This window comes from Lontra canadensis, unplaced genomic scaffold, assembly GCF_010015895.1.
Source record: "Lontra canadensis isolate GAN:19392208 unplaced genomic scaffold, GSC_riverotter_1.0 scaffold35, whole genome shotgun sequence".
Classification (NCBI taxonomy): domain Eukaryota; kingdom Metazoa; phylum Chordata; class Mammalia; order Carnivora; family Mustelidae; genus Lontra; species Lontra canadensis.
The window spans coordinates 7280631-7296896 of record NW_022631029.1 but is presented as its reverse complement, the minus strand read 5'-3'; the positions used below and the strand labels follow the sequence as shown (position 1 = coordinate 7296896).

Below are 16266 nucleotides of genomic sequence, written 5' to 3'. Positions count from 1 at the left end.
TGCCCTTGGTCAACCCTTTCCCTCCCTCCCTTAGATAACTAGTTGACTCCCTGCTAAACATCCTAATCTCCCTCTTGGAGTCTGCTGGGACAATCCCCAACCCACCTTCCTTTTGCCTGAACCCCCCAAATTATACTTCTTCCGTATCCCCTATAAGAGGAGAGGTAGGGTGGAGGGGTTGAGTGGGAAAAGACAGAGGTTCTAACTGAATGCAGTTAGAATATCTTCATTTTGCAAGTGTAAAAAAAAAAAAAAGACTTGGGGTGTTTGGGTGGCTCATTTGGTTAAGCATCTGCCTTCGGCTCAGGTTGTAATCTCGGAGTCCTAAGTTTGAGCTCCACATCGGGCTCCCTGCTGAGTAGGGAGTTTGCTTCTCCCTCTCCTTCTGATCCTCTCCCCACTTGTGCTCTGTCTCAAAAAAATAAAATCTTTGAAAAAAAAAAACACACAAAAAAGACTTGCCTTTTCGGACACACTACTGGGAGTCTTCCCAAGGCCTGGAAGAGAAGGGCATTGAAGCTTAGGATTCATCAGCCTCTTGCTAGGCCCATCTCTACATTCTACAAGGTTCAGTGAGCACCCACTGTTTGCCAGTTCCATCGCGGATACCGGGATCCAGTGAGATCCCGAACAGAAAGGGCTCCGCCTTACTTACTCACAAATGGGAGGGCGGTGGTGGTGGTGAAATCAGTTTAGAAAAAGCACTTACTCTGCAGAGAGGTGTGCTGGCCTATCAAGATGGAGAAGACGTGGGCCAACTGTGGGCACCTGAAGAATGAGGTGACTAGAGTAGGAGACAGTGCCCCAGTCAGAATGACAAGTCTGGTAAGAGGGTGGGGACAGACCTTGGCCTTATCCAGGAACTAGAAGATGGTCAGAATTTCTGTGGAAAAAGGAGCTCTGGAGAGTAAGAAGGAGCAGGCTGGGGAGCAGGAGAGGTCAGTACCTCCTAGTGAGGGCGTGTTGGGCAGAATAATGGCCCCTCAAGAGGGCCATGGGGGGGTGCCTGGGTGGCTCAGTGGGTTAAAGCCTCTGCCTTCGGCTCAGGTCATGATCCCAGGGTCCTGGGATCGAGCTCCGCATCGGGCTCTCTGCTCGGCGGGGAGCCTGCTTCCTCCTCTCTCTCTGCCTGCCTCTCTGACTACTTGTAATCTTGGTCTATCAAATAAATAGGTAAAATCTTTAAAAAAAAAAAAAAAGAGGGCCATGGGATCTGCGGCTATGTTACAGTATGTGGCAAAAAGAACTTGGTGGATGGAATTAAGGTCAAAGACCTTCAGGTAGAGAGATTATTCTGGATTATTTTCTTGGGCCTAATGTAATCACATGAGTCTTTAAAAGGGACAAAGAGGGCAGCTGACTTGGTCAGGTTTAAATTGTGAGATGTACTTGATCCTCTGTTCCTGGTTTTGAAGATGGTAGAAGGGACCTTCCACCATCCAAAATACAAGGAATTCAGGTGACCTTTGGAAGCTGGGAATGACCCTCCAGACATAGCCAGCAAGAAAAACAGGAACCTCAGACCTACAACCACCAGGATCTAAATCCTTCCAACAACACAAATGATCAAGAACACACAATTCTCTCTTAGAACCTCCAGAAAGGAACACAGCCCTGCTGATGCCTTGATTTTAACTTAATGAGATCCATGATGGACTTTGAGCCTAGAGAATGGTGAGGTAACAAATTTGTGTTCTGAGTCATAGAGTTCCAAGTAATTTGTTATGAGAGCAATTGAAAACTAATACTGATATTGGTATCAAGAGCAAAGTACTACTGTAGCAAACTCTAAAAATATGGGAACGGCTTTGGAATTGAGCAGTGAGGAAAACCTGGAAGAAGGTCAAGGAGCATAATGGAAAAAGCCAAAACCGCCTTCAACCATTAGCGGAAATCTCTTGACTTTAAAACTCCTGCCCCTGAGGGCTCAGAAGGAAACAAGGAACATGTTACTGGAGACCAGGAGGAAACAGGACGCTAAGTAGCTGTAGAGAGCTTAGTGGAATTGCTGGTGGGTGGAAAACAGAACTTGTAAATGATGAACATGGACATTAAATAGAAGAGATTTCCAAGTAAAATGGAAAACACAGCCTCAGCTCTTGTTATTTATGGTAAAATGCAAGAGGAGGGAGGAAGATTGAGAGGAAAAGGGTTAAAACAGAACCAGGATATTGATACCAGAAACTCTCGGCCAACTGTCCCCCAAATCATTGGCATTGATACATTTCTAATCAATCCATGCTTTTCTTTTAGGCTGACAACAGACTATTCTTATAAATAGTTTAGAACAGGGTGTGACATCACAAAAGATAGCAGAATAAGATTCTCCAGGAATCCTTCTCTCCACCAAAATAATTACTGAACTTGCAAAGACTACGTGGCAGGTTTTTGGAACCCTGAAGTCTAGTTGAACACTTGCAGCACGCAAGGGAGAATTTGATGAAAACTTCAATTCATGGGGCGCCTGGGTGGCTCAGTGGGTTAAAGCCTCTGCCTTCAGCTCAGGTCATGATCCCAGGGTCCTGGGATCGAGCCCTGCATCGGGCTCTCTGCTCAGCAGAGAGCCTGCTTCCTCCTCTCTCTCTCTCTCTGCCTGCCTCTCTGCCTACTTGTGACCTCTGTCTGTCAAATAAATAAAATCTTTAAAAAAAAACAAAACTTCAGTGAATTTCCCTGTTTCCACCCCATGCTGAGGCAGCTTCCCAGGTGCAGGGGATTTAAATAGACCTCACTCCCTCACCCTCCCATCCCACCTTGCCTTTGGGAGCAGGACATTTAAGGAAATCTTTGTCAGGTCACTGGCTGCCCAAAGTGAAAATAGAATAGAAACTTCAGCAACTGCACATAACAAGGAATATACACTTTGTAAAAACAGTATAGAAAGGTCATAAACAGACAGCTCCACCCCCTTGACGAGCTGAAATCAGGATTCCCTGAAGAGTGAGAGAATTCGATTTCCAGAATTACCACATGCCATACTCAGAATGTCCAGTTCTCTGCAAAATATTATGCAACATGCAAAGAAATGGGAAAGTATGGCCCATTCGCAGGGGTGTGTTGGGGGGAGAACTTGACAGAAAACATCCCTAAGTAAGCCCAGGCAGTGGAATTATTTGTGAAAGGGAACCATGGACAAAGAGCCAAAGGAAATCAGAAAAACAACATCTGAATAAAATTAGAATATCAATAAAGAGAAAATTCTCAGTGGATCCAAGAACACTGGAGCTGAAGACTACAATAATGGAAATGGAGAACTAGAAGGGTTCAACAACAGACTAGAACAGGTAGAAGAAAGGATCAGTGGACTTGATGGTAAGACAGATGGAATTATCCAGTCTGAGGGTCAGAAAGAAAAATGAAGAAAAAATGTCCAGTTCCTGTCGAGTATCATCAAGCAGAACAACCTATGTAGAGTGGAAGTTCTGAACAGAGAAGAGAGAAAGGGGCAGAAGAAAAAATTTGAATAAATCATGGTCAACTCTCCCTCAAATCTGGTAAAAAACATGATTCCAGGGGCGCCTGGGTGGCTCAGTGGGTTAAAGCCTCTGCCTTCGGCTCAGGTCATGATCCCAGGGTCCGGGATTGAGCCCCGCATTGGGCTCTCTGCTCAGCAGGGAGTCTGCTTCCTCCTCTCTCTCTGCCTGCCTCTCTGCCTACTTGTGATCTCTGTCTGTCAAATAAATAAATAAATAAAATCTTAAAAAAAAAAAAAAACATGAGTACAGACAACTACAAAGTTTGGTTTGGTGGTTTGAGGCTTAGCATAAATGACTCTACTTCGGGTCTCTTGTTTTTAACAATGAATATTGTATAATCCCACCTCTACAAGATATTTAAAATAAGCAAGTTCATAGAAAGAGAAGGTAGAATTGAGATTACCAGGGGCTGGAGGAAGGAGGAAATAGTGAATTCTTGCTTAATCGGTACAGTTTCTGTTTTAGATGATGACAAAGTTCTGGAAATAATGATGGTGGTGGTACAGTATTTTGAATGTAACCAATGCCTCTGAATTGTACACTTAATGATAGTTAAGATACTAAATTTTACATAAATATTAGCACAATTTGAATCTAAAATTAAAAAAAAAAAAAAACAGGGGCACCTGGGTGGCTCACTCAGTCAGTTAAGAGGCTGACTTTTGATTTTTGGCTCAGGTCCTAATCTCAGGCTCCTGGGATTGAGTCCTGCTCAATCAGGGAGTCTGCTGCAGGATTCTCTCTCTGTCCCTCTGTCCCTTTCCCTATGCTCTCGCTCTCTCTCTCTCCCTCTCTCTAAAATAAATCTTTTAAAAAATAAAATCAAATTAAAAAAAACATGAAAAAAGCCTGAAATAATAAATTGATGAGTATAGCAAATAAATATTGAACAAGAAGAGTAAGGTTAGTGCCACAGCCTTCTTAGGCAGCCCACACAGATCTACTTACAGGTTTGAGAATCCTTGGGGTGGGTAATAAAGGGGATATGGATAGAGATGGATAGAGAAAGAAGGTCTGGACAAGAAATGCTGTTAAGTTGCCTGGGTGGCTCAGTGGGTTAAGCCTCTGCCCTCAGCTCAGGTCATGATCTCAGGGTCCTGGGATCAAGGCCCGCATGCAGCATTCTGCTCAGCAGGGAGCCTGCTCCCTCCTCTTTCTCTGCCAGCCTCTCTGCCTACTTGTGACCTCTCTCTCTGTCATATAAATAAACAAAATCTTTAAAATCAATCAATCAATCAATCAATCAATAAAATCTTTAAAAAGAAAGAAAGAAATGCTGTTAGAGGGGCGCCTGGCTGGCCCAGTCGGTAGAGCATATGACTCTTGATCTTGGGGTCATGTGTTTAAGCCCCACGTTGGGCATAAAGTTACTTAATAATTCAGTTGGGGGGGAAGGATATTTTTACTTCACCTCATTCCATATACCAAGTAAATTCCAAAGATTAGTGAATCATCAAAGACTCTTGCCAAGTCATTGCAATGGCTGCTGCTTTTAGTAAACATTTCCTTTTTTGACCAAACTCTTGAAACACATACTTCTACAACATCACACACTTCCTGGTTTTATAATTATCCTTTCCTTCTCACCTTAAGGTAGTTGTAGGAGTGGGGGAAGGGGTTGGAGAAGACTGGATATAGAAATTATTTGGAACAGAATATACTAAAGGGTTGGGTGTGAATTTTGAGAGAGGAGTCAACAAGATTGGGTCCTAGATTTTTAGTCTGAGCAACTGGGTTAATGGAGGTGTCATTTACTGATGAAGGCAATTGTGGGAGGAATAGGTTTAGGAGAGTGTAGTGTTAGACATGTTTGATTGAGATGTTGGCCCTCTAGGGGAGGTTGTGAGTACATGGTAGGAATAGAGGAGACATTGTATGTACAGAGAGCAGAGAAGCCATGAGGCTGGGTGAGATGACCAGAGAGCAAATTTTTATCGGGAAGGGAAGAGGTAGCCAGGACTGAGCCCTGGACTGTATTAAGATCGGGAGGTGAAGAAGAACCAGCTCCAGGGTGGTGAGACAAGAACAGCAGAGTGTGGGAACCTGAAGGTGGAGAAGGGATGAAGCTCGGAGGAGGAAGAAGTGGCTAATTATGCTAAAGGAGCCCAAGCAACATGAAGCTCACTGGTTACCATGACAGGTGTGCACTTGGAGGAGTGATGTGAGGACTGGACTGAAGTGGCTCTGGGAGAGAATGGGAGGAGAGGAAGCACATGCAGTGAGCTCTTGGGGGAAGTGTGGTGGTCACTGGAGGAGGTTGCTTCATAGGCAAGAGGCGCCGAAGGAGACGTGACAACCAAATATAACGTTGTATCCTGGATGGAATCCTAGAAGAGAAAAAAATAATAGGTAGAAATTAGGGTAATCTGAATACATTAAGAAATTAAGGTAATCTGAATATATATTAGTTAATAATAGTGTACCAATATTGGCTCATTAATTGCAACCAACATACCTTAATAATGTAAGGTGTTAGTAACAGGGGAAACTATATGGGAACTCTACTATCTGCTCAACTTTTCTGTAAATATAAAACTTCTTTAAAGTTTTTTAAAAATGGGAAGAAGGACTAATTAGACAATTCTATTGCATTTTTCTTTTTTCTTTTTTTAAAGATTTTATTTATTTATTTGACAGAGATCACAAGTAGTCAGAGAGGCAGGCAGAGAGGAGGAAGCAGGCGCCCTGCTGAGCAGAGAGCCCGATGCTGCGGGGCTGGATCCCAGGATCCTGGGATCATGACCTGAGCAGAAGGCAGAGGCTTAAACCCACTGAGCCACCCAGGCGCCCCTGCATTTTTATTTTTCACTTCTAGATCATAATATAATTTTAGACCTCAAAATATTAATAAACTCACACTTAAATGTCTTTTGGTCTGCTTTTACAAAAATTATATCTTAAGTACGACTTCTTTTGAAAGATTACAAAGATCTTAGTACGATAAATCACATAAATCATGTAAAAGTGGAGTTCAGAGTATGCTCTTTCAAAAGTAACGTCTGTTTTGTAAAAATTAAAAATTCTGTATTAACCAGAAATGTAAATGTAAATATGGTAGCATCCTTCTCCTAGCCTTCAATCCATTTTTCAGAAGTCACTCGGCTTCAAGTCTCGAGTGAGTTCCTCCGGATTTTTTTTCTATGAGATCTATTAGAAAAACCACATCGTTTTGTTTTGTTTGTGTGTGCAGGTTTTGTGTTGCAAACAAGGAAGGCTATTTCACACACCCCAGATTAGGAGTTTTCTTTGTTCTACGGTGCGCAATGCACACGGAAGCCGGGTAAATCGGGAACCAGGAGCAACAACCTTCTCTCACGTTCCTCTCCGAAAGGTGGCTCAAGGCAGATGACTTTGAATTTGAAGTCGATTTCACAGGGCGCATGGTGACAGTGCCACAGTCCAGTGCCACACGCACAGTGCCAGTGTCAATCGCGAACAAACGGAATCCATATTCTCTTCACCCAAATAAGCAGTCTCTAAACTGTTCCTTTTTCTTAGCGATATCTTGTTAAATTCCTTCGATGTCAACCGTCTGAATCTACTGACTTCACCTTTTTAAAGAAAACCGTGATCAGCAGCTACCTCAGAGTCCCCAGCATCGCACGCTGGGGCCTGAGCCCCCAGGCTCCCATCCCTGGACACGCGCGGCAGCTGCGCCCCTGGCCCGCGCGGCAGCTCCGAGCATTCTGTGGATTCGGACTCCCGCGGTTCGTGAGAAACATCGCGCTCTTTGCCTCCCACGGAAAAGGGAAGATATACTGGACCGCGGATGGGCCCGCAGTGGCCGTGGACAGCCAGGTGGGCGGAGGCACGCGGTGGTACGGATGGACTCCCGGACAGAACCACATACCAGCCCCGCGTGAATACTCCTGGTCTCCGCCAGGAGGCGGCCGAGCCCCACGTCTGCGGTAGTGCGCCTGCGCCTCGGTGCCGCCGCGTCCAACTCTACGCTTGCGCGGAGCGACGTAACACGCCGACCGGAGCTAGAAGATGGCGGCTTCCGCAGTTTGCCGGGCGGCGGGGGCCGGGACGAGAGTGTTGCTGCGCACTCGCAGCTCGGTGAGGCGACAGCGAGAGCACAAGGCCGTGGAGCTGGGGGCTTCGGCGCGCGGAGGGGAGCGGACTGTTAGCGGCGGAGGGTGGAGATTGGGGAGGTTCCGGGGTCAGGGCCGTGCGAAGGTCACGGCGCTGAGCGGGGATGGGAGTCTCGCGGCTGGCGGGGGGGCGGCGACCGGGATCCCACTGCTGGCTTGTGAGCCAAGGAGAGATCCTGCAACCCAGCCCTCAGTCTTGGTCGTCCCCTTATGCAGCCGGTCCTGCTGAGGTCGCCTGCCTTGCGCAGCACCGCCACCTTCGCCCAAGCTCTTCAGAGCGTGCCAGAGACACAGGTCAGCGTGCTGGACAACGGGCTGCGAGTGGCCTCCGAGCAGTCCTCCCAGCCTACCTGCACGGTGAGCGGGGGCCCCTCTCGGGAGGCCGCGTTCATATTGCGCTTGGCGTCTTTTCCCAAGTCAGGGTGTGACCTTGGTCTCGAGTCCTCTGTGGTTTGGGTCGGACTCTTCCTCACTCACCTATGGATTGATTCTACCACCTTAATCCCTACTCCGGCTAGGCCTGGCTTCTTGGGGCCTTCCTCACTATAACCTCATTTAGCATATGATGCCTGCCACGCAGGAGGCCAAATTCTTTGCAGCGTTTTCTTAAGTAGCCCATATGAGAGAAGTGATCCTGTTTTCATTTTACGGTGAGGGAAGTGGGTTTCAGAGACATAAGGTGACCGCTAGACTCAGCCCGAAGTATCTCCTGGCTAGACTGCTTATGCACTTGTGTAAGGAATGCATTTGAAGATTCCAAAGAAACGTGATGTTCCAAAAGATACAAATCCTCTAAATTGATTTAAGGAGAGAAATCTTGGCTAGATACGTGAATAGGTGAGAGGATTCTCAAGCGTAATCCTCTGCACCCTAAACTCCAGGCTAAGTCATTTTATTGGTAAATTCTTTGTTTTCCAGGAACAAATAATGTCCTTTGATAGAAGTTGTTATAAGTTGTTTGATATATGTTGATACAAGTTTGATATAAGTTGTTACAAGTTATATAAGTTTGATATAAGTGAACACAGTAAAAGATCATGGGCAGCTACCGTATTACATGGTGCCTATATAAAATGACCCAAAGCCTGTTAAGAAAATTTGGGAGAGATTGCTGTATTTCATGGACGCTGAGATGCTCTAGATTGTAAGGGACACCACTGCTGGAGAAAGAATGCTGTTGGTGATATCCAAAGGCTACCATGGGTCGTAAGATTAATTTTTCTTTCTGAGATGTTAGTTGTGTAACAAATACTAGTGTAAGAATTTGTGATATGGTATGTATATCCACATCTCTTGGGAAAGTAGATGTGAAAATTTTAAATCAGCCATGAGCAGATATTAAAAAACTAGATAGATGTGGCCTGGGTGGGGTGAGTGAGGTGGTGTGTGTTTCATAGCACACCAGGGGGCTGTTGAGGAAACTGTGAGATTCTCATTGGGTGCCAGTGAGACACTTGGCAGTGTTAAGTATTCGAGGCTGGTTAAAAACTTTTTAAAACTAATTGTGAATGAAAACTCCTTGCTTAATAAGAGAAAATGTTCAGTGTCTAAACCAATAGCCTCCTTTCTTAATGTTGAAAAACAAAATCGTCAGAACAAAGGCAGGGTATAATTTTTACTTTTATTTATTTATTTTTTTAAATAAGATTTTATTTATTTATTTGACACAGAGAGAAAGAGATCACAAGTAGGTGGAGAGGCAGGCAGAGAGGAGGGAAGCAGGCTCCCTGCTGAGCAGAGAGCCCTGAGCAGAGAGCCCAATGCGGAACTTGATCCCAGAACCCTGAGATCATGACCTGAGCCGAAGGCAGAGGCCCAACCCACTAAGCCACCCAGGCACCCACAGAGTATAATTTTTAGAAAGGAGAAAATAAGTTGTTGTTTGCAAATGAAGTGTTGCTTGCCTAAAAAAAAAAAAAATGAACTGAAAAGCAATAAAAGAATATAATATTTCATATAGTAATGGGGTCAGGCGAGTGTGCACAGTTAGAAACTTCCTTGGGAACCAGTCCACAAATATGGGAAGGAAAGGTAACATAGTATTTCTTTCAGCCAGTTCCTGTGCCCAGAGCACAGCTGTAGCTCCAAGCACAGGGGTCCTACTGAAATAGCTCTCCCCTACTCTGGGATCGTGACCACCTACCTAGGGCTTCTGATGAGTCATCTAGGGTAGGGTGTAAGTGGGAGCTGGGATAGTTCGTGTGTTACCTTTGTTGATGGCTTCTTGTCCAGGTCGGGGTGTGGATTGACGTTGGCAGCCGTTACGAGACTGAGAAGAACAATGGGGCAGGTTACTTTTTGGAGCATCTGGCTTTCAAGGTGAGGCTCCTGAAGTCCTACATCTCCTTTGGGGTTAGGGCTGCCTCTTATCCCTTCTGAGGATGCGAGTTAGCAAAGTCAGCCTCCTCAGTTAGGGGCTTCAGCTGGGGGGGCAATCTCTGGCTGGCTCTTCTGGAAGGAACCACATGGGCTTAGCCTCTGCTGGGTGAGCACCTATCTGGTCAGTGCCTGCATAAGGCCCCCAGAGCCAGAAAAAAACCCAGGGAGCCGCAGGACCCTACTCCTCACCAGAGAGGCCAAGCCTGTGTTGTATGTGTGCGATGGTGCAGAAGCATGAAACACGTAGATAGACACGTGCATTTTAACAAATTCCTAGACTTGGGCTGGCCTGCATTATTGTCAGATGCTCTCCTCTGGCAGAATACCTGGGCATCTCTTGCTTATAGACGTATATACCGAGGTGTCTTGAAGATGGGGACAGTATCCACCCTCAGCCCCTCAGCCAGCCCGTGTTGGCCTGAGGTCTGAGTTTTTAATTTTTTTTATTTTTATCTTTTTTTTTTTTTTAAGATTTTATTTGTTTATTTGACAGAGATCACAAGTAACGCAGAGAGAGAGGAAGAAGCAGGCTCCCTGCTGAGCAGAGAGCCCAATGCGGGGCTCGATCCCAGGACCCTGGGATCGTGACCTGAGCCGAAGGCAGAGGCTTAACACACTGAGCTACCCAGGCACCCCGAAGTCTTGAGTTTTTTAAATGAATGAAGAAATGGAGAAGGAGATATGGATGGGTGGGGGTGTGGAGGATCCTGGGTGGGTGACTACCCACCCAGGCAGGCGGTCTAGCCAGCAGCAGCAGCATCACAAGTGTGTGTATAGATCTCAGCATGGGTGTGTGTGCCAGTGGACAGCAACACACAAACGCACACACGCGACTGGAGTTGAGTCCCACAGAGCTGTCCACTAACACACACACAGTCATGTGAATGGCGTGGGGGTGGAGTGGGTCATGGCAGCATCACCTGAACATTGACGTGAGCTGACCTGACTGTGACTGTCAGTGAGGTGACAGAGAATGCTGGTAAGGCCAGGATGCTGTGGGGCTGTGGATTTCAGGCCATACCTGAACTGGCCATGCCTTTCTCTCCTGGCCCCTGGCTCTCTCCATTTGATTAGCCTGTGATACCGTGGCCTGTTCAGCACTTGGTGAACACAGATCGTAGGCCCAGTATTCCTGTAGTCTTTGTTGAAGGCGGTGCCTATGGACCAGTGGTCCTGCTGGGACTTTGGCCTTTCAAGATAGGGACCCTGAGTTCCCATGTGGCCCCTGATTGGTCCTGTTGATACCTGGTTCAAGGGAACAAAGAATCGGCCTGGCAGTGCCTTGGAAAAAGAGGTGGAGAGCATGGGGGCCCATCTCAATGCCTATAGCACACGGGAGCACACGGCCTACTACATCAAGGCGCTGTCCAAGGACCTGCCGAAAGGTAATGAATGCGCAGAGGAGAGGGCAGGGACGGGGATAGGACTTCAGGGTGCAGAGGACAGGCCCCCCTGCCAGGAGCTTGGACTGGCCGGAGAATGGGGTTACCCCAACAGTATCCTCTTGCAGCAGGGCAAGCAGGCCTGCCAGGCCTGGGGGGTTTGTGCCATTACTGGCCCACAGCGGCCCACCTGGTACCCACACCTGCCCTTCTTGCATCCAGCTGTGGAGCTCCTGGCCGACATTGTGCAGAACTGCAGTCTAGAAGACTCCCAGATTGAGAAGGAGCGGGATGTGATCCTCCAGGAGCTGCAGGAGAACGATGCGTGTATGCGGGATGTGGTCTTTGACTACCTGCATGCCACGGCGTTCCAGGGCACACCTCTAGCCCAGGCTGTGGAGGGGCCCAGCGGGAATGTCAGGTGAGGGGTGGCTGAGCCCGTGCTGGCACATGTTCAAGTGCTGTCCACATGAGTTTGTTTTTAGGCGGCCTGTGCTATCGTATGTTCTTAATTTGTACAACTGGAAATGTTTTCTCTGTTGCCATATGGTCCCTGGGGGTCTTTTTGAATGCTTGTGTGGTCTTCACTCGAGTTAGGGGCCTCCTTATAGGGTATGATTCTATGTGTGTCCTGACAACCTGAGGGAGGGAGTGTTGGGGATTCTGTCTGCGTGGTTTTTTGTCCTCTGGTGGAACAAGCTCTGACACCGCCCCTTGAGAGCATCCCAGCATCAGCTCACAGCCTCCTCGGAGAGGAAGGACTGAGCCTGTCCTGAGGGCTGACGTGAGGGGGGCCGGAGGGCGGGTGGCAGAGATGGGGAAGGGGATCGAAGGTTGTGCTAGGGCCCACTCCCCAGAGAAGCCATGTCTCTCCTTGTCTGTCACCTCAGCTCTGCTTCTATGGGACCCAGACTGCTGGGTTTGGGAGAGGCATTGAGCCACTGGCTATGTGTCTTGCAGGAAGCTGTCTCGTGCAGACCTGACCGAGTACCTCAGCAGGCATTACAAGGCCCCTCGCATGGTGCTGGCGGCAGCTGGAGGTGAGTACTGGGCACCATCCTTGGTTACCAGAGCCCAGCTCTCCTGCTTCTGACCGTAGGGGATCTTCCACTCCTGGGGATCCTGCTCCTGTCCTGTCCTTAAGGATAGTGAGCTCGCTCTCATGCCCTCTAAGGTGGGGTGGGATTCTGCCCTGCTGCCCCCAATGTGACGATGCACATTTGATGACAGGCCATGAAGTGCAAAGTTGGAGGTTAGGGGGTGCTTTTGAAGGATGTGTTGTTGGAGCCAAGGTCTGAAGGATGGTGGGGGGTCAGGTGGGGAGTGGGGAACCTGAGCAGAGGGGCAGGGCGATGTCATGGCCAAGGCTTAGCTGCCATGTGGGGGCCAAAGCGTAGGCAGACAGACCAGGGAGGGTCTGTGGCAGGCATCTGGTGAGAAGTGGCAGTAGCGAGGGATGGTTTCATAGATGGAAACCTGAAGGACGTCTGGCCATGGTGGGAAGCGGACAGGAATGGGGTTAAGGATACTTCTCCAGCTTGTGGTCTTGGCAGCCGGGTGGGTGAAAATGACTGCTGGGAAGGGCATGGTTGGTGGCCGTGGGACCTGTGACCTGGGGCACCAAGGGCAGTTTAAGTGAGCGGCATGAGAGGCTGTGTTGCGTCCAGCAGGGTGTGAGCTCGGGGAAGCAAGGAGTAAAGGCTGAGGTACCTGGCAGGCTGCTTATGGCCACAGTGCCAGCCGGTCAGGATGCTTAAGCAGCAGAGACCTCCTCTTGTAAAGGTGAGGATGTGAAGTCTTGCAGGGTCCTGAGGGACTGAGGTCACAACATCTGTGAATGTCCCCAGAATGGGTCCCGGCCCTGCAGGAGTACCTCTGTGCCCTCTCGTTAGCCTCCCCTCCCCACTCCAGGGCAGCAGCCTCAAGCCATCTGCTTGAGGAAGGATCAGAGGGAAAAGGAGGGCAGCTGGCCTGGTGCCTGGGGAGCTCCAGACTTGTCCTTATTGTGGGGGAGAATGCATCCCCAGGGACCCATCTTCAAGCCCGGCATGCCACTGCTTCCCTGGGGCTGAGGTGATGGAGGCTCTTGGGTCCGGAGGTACCCACCCCGCCCTCTCCCTTGAGGCAGAGTCTCTCTGGAGGGTTCTCTTCCCCTACCTGTCCTGATGTGTCTGCCTTCCGCCATCTCCCACCGAGACAGAACGTGGGGCCCTCCGCCCGTGCGTGCCTCCCCTGCCCCTGGGCCGTGGCCCCTGCTGCCTGGCCAGTCACAGCGCTCGCTGTCTCTCGGCAGGGGTGGAGCACCGGCAGCTGCTCGACCTCGCCCAGAAGCACTTTGGCAGCGTCTCAGAGGTGTACACCGAGGACACCGTGCCCACCCTGGCTCCATGCCGCTTCACGGGCAGCGAGGTGGGCCGCCTGTGGGCAGGGGTGTTGTTCCCAGCCTGGGCCTCTGGAAGGACCCTCATGAGCGTGGTTGTCTTCATGAGGCCAGAGATCCTTGGGGGTGGGGAACGGGTCCTGTGGCCGCTGCCTCAAGTACACGTGTTCACACATGCATGTGTGTGCTTCACCCACACCTGCAACCCTCCCCGGTCTCCTGGACGTGCTGGCTCTCTCAGTCTTGCCATGTTCTTCCTCAGATCCGTCACCGTGATGATGCTCTGCCCTTGGCCCACGTAGCTATTGCGGTAGAGGGGCCTGGCTGGGCCAACCCGGACAACGTAGCCCTCCAAGTGGCCAATGCCATCATTGGCCACTACGACTGCACTTATGGCGGCGGCACAGTGAGTGTGGGGCTCACCTTCGGGAGCAGGGGGTGCCAGGCCCGGAGCTCCTGCACCATGGGGCTTGGGGTGGGCCGCATACAGGGAGGTGGTTGCTGACGATCCTCACCCTTGGCAGCACCTGTCCAGCCCGCTGGCCGCCGTCTCCGTGACCAACAAGTTGTGCCAGAGTTTCCAGACCTTCAACATCTGCTACGCGGAGACTGGGTTGCTGGGCGCACACTTTGTGTGCGATCGCATGAACATTGACGACATGATGTTCTTCCTGCAGGGCCAGTGGTGAGTGGAGGCCCAGTGCTGCTAGGCTCAGGAGGGGCCTTTGAGCAGGACGGTGGGGGTCGGGGACAGCCCCGTCCCTCCGATGACCACCTACCCCCGCCCGCTTCAGGATGCGCCTGTGCACCAGTGCCACAGAGAGTGAGGTGCTGCGGGGCAAAAATGTCCTCAGAAATGCCCTAGTGGCTCATCTGGATGGTGAGTCGTGCACTTTGTGAGGAGGGTGTGGTGCACAGCCTGACAGGGACAGCCCTAGGGTAGCCACGGTTCCAGCCAGGATGGGAGAGGAGAGCTTTGAAGGCCATGCCGTATCCCTGCTGTCACGGCCAGTTCAGCTGCAGCACAGCGCTAGAGGAGCCGATGATGGGAGCGGGGGCTGGGATCCGGGGTTGGCCTTCGGTGCAGGTGTCAGCCTGGAGCTGGAGGCTCAGTGAGCATCTGTGCTCTAGGACTGGACTGGGCGGTGGGGAGGGGGCTGTAAGCCTCCCCTGATCCTTGCAGGCACCACTCCTGTGTGTGAAGACATCGGACGCAGTCTCTTGACCTACGGCCGGCGCATCCCCCTGGCTGAGTGGGAAAGCCGCATTGCGGTAACGTGGGCCCCTGGGAGAGGTTCTGGAGTCTTGACCTGGCAGACTCCTAGGGCGGGGAGTTGAGGCCTGACAGCGCGTGGGGCAGTCTGCTGCCGCAGGCATCCCTGGTGTCTTCGGCACCAACAGGGTGCATTGTTGGAGGGCGGGGCAGAGGCGCTGAAGGCTGAGGGCCTGGGTGGGGCCTGCGGAGGTCTGCGGCAGGGAGGGCCCCGCTGCCTTTCTCCTTTGGCTGAGGGGGGCAGCTCCTCGGTCCATGTGGAAGATCTTGGTGGGCTGAGCTGAGGTGGTCCCCAGAATCTGCCCGTCAATGTGGTTTCTGTCTCTCCTGCAGGAAGTGGATGCCAGCGTGGTCCGTGAGGTCTGCTCCAAGTACTTCTATGACCAGTGTCCAGCAGTGGCTGGATTTGGTGAGTGGCCTAGAGGCCCTCTTCTTTGTCCGTCTCCTCAGGCCTCCTTTTGGCCTCCCCTTCTGCCTCTGCCCTCCCCCCACCCCCCAGCCTGCACTGGCAGCAGCAAACTGAGGCCCCCGAGAGGCTCTGCCCAATAGACTGGCTGCCAGGGAGTTCTTGCTCAGAAAACCTGTCCCAGCAGCTCCCTGACTCCTTGCCAAGGTGCCTCCATCAATACTCCACACCCGCCAGGTAACGGACACCTCCGTGTGTGGGGTGGGGCTCCAAGAGCCAGAGCATGAAGTGACAGGCTCGGCTCGCCTGGGGGAATGTTCTTTTCCCTTTTTCCACTCAAAGCCTGTCTTGTGCTGCTCTGGGCAGCTCCGAGTTGGGTGCGGCACAGGGCCAGGTGTCCCTGCACAGGCCAGGTATCCCGCCCTGACGCCCCACCCTCTCTCCACAGGCCCCATTGAGCAGCTCCCAGACTACAACCGGATCCGCAGCGGCATGTACTGGCTGCGTTTCTAGGCAGGACGGCTGTATGGGCGAGAGGGCTGGGCCAAGGTTCACGGTCCCTCCCCGCCACAGACACACCACCTCAGTTCTTCAGACCTGTGTGCAGATGACCTTACCTCCAATAAAGGCTTGTATTGAGAACTGTTTTGTTTCCTTGGCACTACTGTGGAGTCTTCTGGGCAGCGGATGGGGGAGCAGGGACTTTCCTCCAGTTATGTATGCCCCATATCCTTCCGCCTTCCCACAGGCTGATGTCTCCTCAGCCAGGGGTGAGCGTGGGGGCTGCATTATGGAGGCCGGAAGCCTTTGATGCCTGCAGGGAGCTGAAGCCAGATGTTTCCACTTAGCCACGTGGGGGATGCTCCTAGCTAGTGT

At 50.6% G+C, this 16266-nt stretch overlaps 1 protein-coding gene across 1 annotated transcript; it reads left to right on the top strand.

Moving 5' to 3' along the window:
* Positions 1-7422: 7422 nt before the first annotated feature.
* On the top strand, positions 7423-16032 carry LOC116873839 (cytochrome b-c1 complex subunit 1, mitochondrial). Its single transcript, XM_032867968.1, has 13 exons — positions 7423-7535; positions 7787-7927; positions 9803-9889; positions 11205-11334; positions 11554-11752; positions 12292-12371; positions 13625-13740; positions 13974-14117; positions 14236-14396; positions 14506-14591; positions 14895-14983; positions 15318-15393; positions 15839-16032. Exons 1-13 carry the CDS (start codon positions 7467-7469, stop codon positions 15901-15903), a joined length of 1443 nt encoding a protein of 480 aa, XP_032723859.1. The 5' UTR covers positions 7423-7466; the 3' UTR covers positions 15904-16032.
* Positions 16033-16266: the final 234 nt, after the last annotated feature.